The sequence below is a fragment of the Raphanus sativus genome, unplaced genomic scaffold (genome assembly GCF_000801105.2).
Source record: "Raphanus sativus cultivar WK10039 unplaced genomic scaffold, ASM80110v3 Scaffold3316, whole genome shotgun sequence".
NCBI lineage: Eukaryota > Viridiplantae > Streptophyta > Magnoliopsida > Brassicales > Brassicaceae > Raphanus > Raphanus sativus.
The window spans coordinates 6,453-11,448 of NW_026618622.1; the positions used below are offsets into that span (position 1 = coordinate 6,453).

At 45.9% G+C, this 4,996-nt stretch overlaps 1 protein-coding gene across 1 annotated transcript; it reads left to right on the forward strand.

Annotated features, from left to right (window-relative positions):
• Positions 1 to 212: 212 nt before the first annotated feature.
• On the forward strand, positions 213 to 4,630 carry LOC130506510 (uncharacterized; the record flags this gene model as incomplete). Its single annotated transcript, XM_057001166.1, has 3 exons — positions 213 to 299; positions 3,562 to 3,821; positions 3,874 to 4,630. Coding segments are annotated over exons 1-3 (1,104 nt in total), but the record flags the coding sequence as incomplete, so codon positions are not given.
• Positions 4,631 to 4,996: the final 366 nt, after the last annotated feature.

Consider the following 4,996-nt stretch of genomic DNA (forward strand, 5'->3'; position numbering starts at 1 on the left):
TATGGATCCAAGGTCTTCCTATGATCGCGTGAAACGGGGAAGGTCTGTCGATGACTACGAAATTCATCATTTTCATGATTCCGCCAGCTATAATTGGGAGCTTAATAGTTCCCAATGAGGTAGTTGTTTCTCCGGAAAAGCCTATGAGGCTAGTTTTCTGGTCGATGATTTCGTACTCATCTATTTCCATCCCCTTTAGGGCGTTATAGAAAATGAGGTCGACGGAGCTCCCGGTGTCTACCATGAGCTTGGGTACTTCGTACTCTACGATGTTCAAGGTGACGGGGCATTGTCGTGAGGTCTGTCAAGGTTTGACGTCTCACTTTCCCAAAGGAGATCTTAGTGTTCGACTCGGGGTTAGGAGGCTTGGATTGAGTGTTAGACACAGCCTTCCGTACATGAGTTTTAATAGAATTAACGGAGTCTTGACACATATCGGATCCTCCGAGGATGTAGTCTACCCTTCAGCTGGGGCTCGATTGAGGTAGCGGTTTACTCAGGAGGGCCTCAACTTGTAGGCTTTTTCCTTGGGGGAGCTTCCCGAGGACCATGTCGACTCTTTTCTTAGGAGCTGGGGGTGGTGAATCGGTCTCTTTTTCAGGAGGCCTTTCTCATTTCGGTGAGGTATCTCTGGGACCTCTTTTCTGGTAGGGCTGTGGTTTCTTGAGGTCTAAGCCCTTTATTTCTCCGGCAGCAAATTTAACTGCCAGTTGTCGTTGGAGGTCCCAACATTCCTCGGGTGTGTGCCCTTTCCGATCATGGTAAGAGCAATGTTTGTTCTCATCATGTCCTTTTGACCAAGGGGTTTTATTTGCTGCGGCGACAGGTTTTCCTTCCTTATCTTCCTCGATTGCATAGGAGTGTTCCCCCTGGGTCTGATTATTTCGAGAGTTCCCCTTTTTATGAGGTCCTCTTGCTTCCGAGGTTTCGTTTTTCGAATGACTCTGGGATTTTTTGTGGAGTTTATTCAGTGCAGCTGTTTCCTCTTCCAGGTTAACATATCTGGAGGCTCTATGAAGAGCATCGTCGATAGTTGGGGGAGGATTGAGCGTTAGCTCCGACCAAAGTTCTGATTTATACTAGAGACCTCTCCTGGGAGCCTCGATGGCAACTAGATCATTGGGATTCGAGAGCTTAGTTCTCACTGCTCTTAATTTTTCGATGTAGGCTCGTAGCGAGTCTCCCACTCCTTGTTTAATTTTCCAGAGGTCAGCCTCGGATGCTTGCTTTTAGGATGTGAGTCGAGTATTGCTTCATGAAGGCATTACTTAACTGGTCGAAACTGTCTATCGAATTTGGTTCAAGACCAGAGAACCATTCGAGGGCTGTTCCGATAAGGTTTTCGGCGAATTTCCTGCAGTAACCTGCATCGCATTCTTCTTTCGTGAAGTGAGCCTTCACGATAGCTAGTCGGAAGGCTCTTAGGTAGGCCTTCGGGTCCGAGGTCCCGTTGTATTCGGGGATCTTAATTTTTCGGGTATCTCTTACGTAAGAGCTGGCAATTCTGTCAGTGAATGGAGTTCCACAGGTATCCTCAATCAAGCTCTCGATTTCGGGAGCTGAGCTTGTTGCCTTGTGGACTTGAGCACCCAGTTTTTGGAGAGCTGTGTGAGTCCGCTCCATATATCTACGAATAGCCTCAGGTCCCTCTAGAGGAATGACAGTCGGGTCATCGTAGGTACCTGACGAACATGTACCTGGCGAACAGGTCCCTGATGGAATCGTGTTCGATCATTTTTCCAAGTGCTCGGTGGGCTGATTTGCTCACTGGCTATTGGGTTATTTTGACGAGTTAGGTTAGTGAGGCGAGCTGTAGGATCAGCATCCGTCCTTTGATGTTCTCCCGGATTCGTGTTTAGGTTTCTGGCCCGAAACATCGGAGCTGACATTCTGCCCCTGGACGGGTTGGATACTCCTTCTCCTGACCTAAGAATAGGTGGTGGAGGAGGTAAGCGAGCGCTCTGACCAGTAACCTGATCGGGAATAGAGCTAGTCGATGCTATGTTGCTTCCCATAGCACTGGTGAGGGGTGGACTGAGCACGGGAGCTGTCCTAGCATGAGGCGTTTGGAAAGCTGGTCCATGTTCTCCCGATCCAGTATTATCAAGGGAAAAGTCGAGACGTCCTCGAGGGAATGAGGGGTCAGTTATTCGATCTCGGAAGGTCACTCCCGAGCCCTGACGTTGCGGTGGTTGGGTTGTTGCGGTTAGAGATCTAGTGACCTCTTCGAATCGTTGCTGCCGAGCGGCTAGCTGTTGCATTGTACGCTCACCTTCTTGAGCTTTTTCTACCAGCTGCATCATCATGCGACGGATCTCAGAGAGCTGAGCCTCCGTCTGGTTCGGAGCAGGTTGGTGCTGAGGGGTAACGAGGGCTGGGAGCCCTGGATCGATCCCACTAGAGGTTCTCGTGTTGGCTGCTCCAGCACTGTTCATCGAGATACTGTTCATCGAGATACTGTTCATCGAGATACTGTTCTTCCAGTACTGTTCATCCGAGTACTGTTCATCGGGATACTGTTCATCGAGATACTGTTCATCGAGATACTGTTCACCGAGATACTGTTCATCGAGATACTGTTCTTCCAGTACTGTTCATCCGAGTACTGTTCATCAAGTACTGTTCATCCGAGTACTGTTCATCGGGATACTGTTCATCGGTTAGATGAATTTGTTGTCTGATCGACTGGATTCATCCTTAAGTTGGAGTAAGGGATTCGATTGTTTCTTCCCCACAGACGGCGCCAATTGTGAGGGATTAAACTCACCTCCTGATTTTAGGTCAGGTTATAGTTTAGGAAAGGATTAGGGAAAGATAATCGTGGGCTGAATCCCGTAAGAACTTAAAAGATGAATGAATGATTTTATTGATGATTTTTGGGTAAAGAATATGTTTACAAAGATGTTTATAACGTTTACAAAGAAAGAATTAATTGATTGAGAGCTTGTGTGTGAATTGGGTTACGATCCCCTTTTCTTGATTGACTTCCTCTTTAAATAGCCTCAGGCTCCGTCGGTTGCTACCAACAGGTTCCCGAGATCCTCTCCGTGATTTGAGGGATTTGTAACAGCTTCCCTTTGACCGGGTCCTGCGCCTATTTATTTGTCCACGAGCTACCTCTTTGACCGGGTCCTGCGCCTGTTTACTTGTCAACGAGCTGCCTCTTTTCCTTGACCTCTCTGATGAACATCTCCAGCTCACAGCCTCCGGATCTGACTTAGCTGTTTTTGAAGATTGAATTCATGATGGGCCTTTCGCGGTCCGTTATCATTTCTTATTGTCTATCACTAGCTAGGGGGTCATATTTGGGCCCAACAAACACTGCCTAATAGAAGGAGAGGCACACAAGAAATTGTTGCATCTGTTTTGGCCCAAGATTATCCCGGCAGTTTTGACACACCACGTCCCAAAGCTTTGATGGACTTGGTTCATCGCAGGGTTGTTGTGCAAGTGTCATATACAACAGCATATAGAAGAAAAAGACTAGCTGCTAATAAAGTGCGCGGAACTCCTGAAGAGAGTTATTCTTTATTATATTGTTATATGCACGTGCTGGAGCAGGTGAATCCTGACACAATAACTCGTGTGGTTGTGGATGAGGGCAAAAAATTTAAGTATCTGTTTTGGGCTTTGGGAGCTAGCATAGAAGGATTCCGCGCGATGAGAAAAGTTCTCGTTGTGGATGCAACACACCTGAAGACTGTTTATGGTGGAGTGTTATTTATTGCAACTGCTCAAGATCCCAATCATCACCACTACCCAATTGCGTTTGGTGTTGCAGATGGTGAGAAATATGAGAGTTGCCTATGGTTTATGGAACAGTTGAAATCTCTAATCCACTGATGTCCCTGGATTGGTGTTTCTTTCGGACAGAAACAAAGGGTTGATCAAGGCAGTGCGTCTAGTGTTCCCTCAGGCGGCTCATGAGTATTGTATATGGCATTTGTCTCAGAATGTTAAAGGCTACGTCCGTAACAGCAAAGACACGTGTGCATTTAAGTTTATGGAGTGCGCACACGCTTATACAGAGGCAGAGTTCTTGGCCCTTTATGACACTTTTTGCATGAGGTATCCTAGTGCAGCGGAGTATCTTAAAAAAAGTTGTGAACAAAAGAAATGGGCAAGATGTTACTTTGAAGGAGTTAGGTACAATGTTGACACCACCAATTCAGCAGAATCTTTTAACGGTGTTATTAAAGACGCAAGAAAGTTGACTTTACTTCCAATGTTTGATTTTATCATTGGAAAAATAGCTGAATGGTTTAACAAGCACAGGAAGGAGGCAGCTGAACAACCTCCCGCTTTAAAGCTTGTGCCTATTGTGGAGGAAGAAATGTCTAAAAGATGTATTGATGCAGGGGTTCTTACGGTTGACGAGTTAAACAGCTTCCATCTCGAGTACAGTGTGCATGGTAGTGATGGGAAGCGTTATACTGTGGACATGGCTATGAAAACGTGCACTTGTGAGCAATTTGATAAAGACAAATATCCATGTGTAAGAGCTTTCCCTGGTGGAGTCTGGCAAACGCTCTTCCTGGCCTGTGTTTTAGTCCTACCACGTGGTTTTATAGGAGTAACCTCGAGTGGTGTAGGAGCTTTCTCAGGTGGTGTAAGAGTTTTTTCGGTTGGTGTAAGAGCTTCTCCTTCTTCTTCTACAGCTTTTTCTTCTGATTTTTCCTCATCTTTTTCCTCTGTTTTATCCTCAGCTTCTTTCTCAGCTTCTGCTTCTTTCTCAACTTCTGCTTCTTTCTTAGCTTCTACTTCTTTCTCAGCATCCTCCTCAGCTTCTTCCTCATTTTTTTCCTCATCTTTTTCTTCTGTTTTATCCTCAGCTTCTACTTCTTTCTCAGCATCCTCCTCAGCTTCTTCCTCATTTTTTTCCTCATCTTTTTCCTCTGTTTTATCCTCAGCTTCTGCTTCTTTCTCAGCGTTTTCCTCAGCTTCTTTCTCAGCCTCAATTTCTGCCAATTCTCTTATATCTTGCTCTTCAACACTT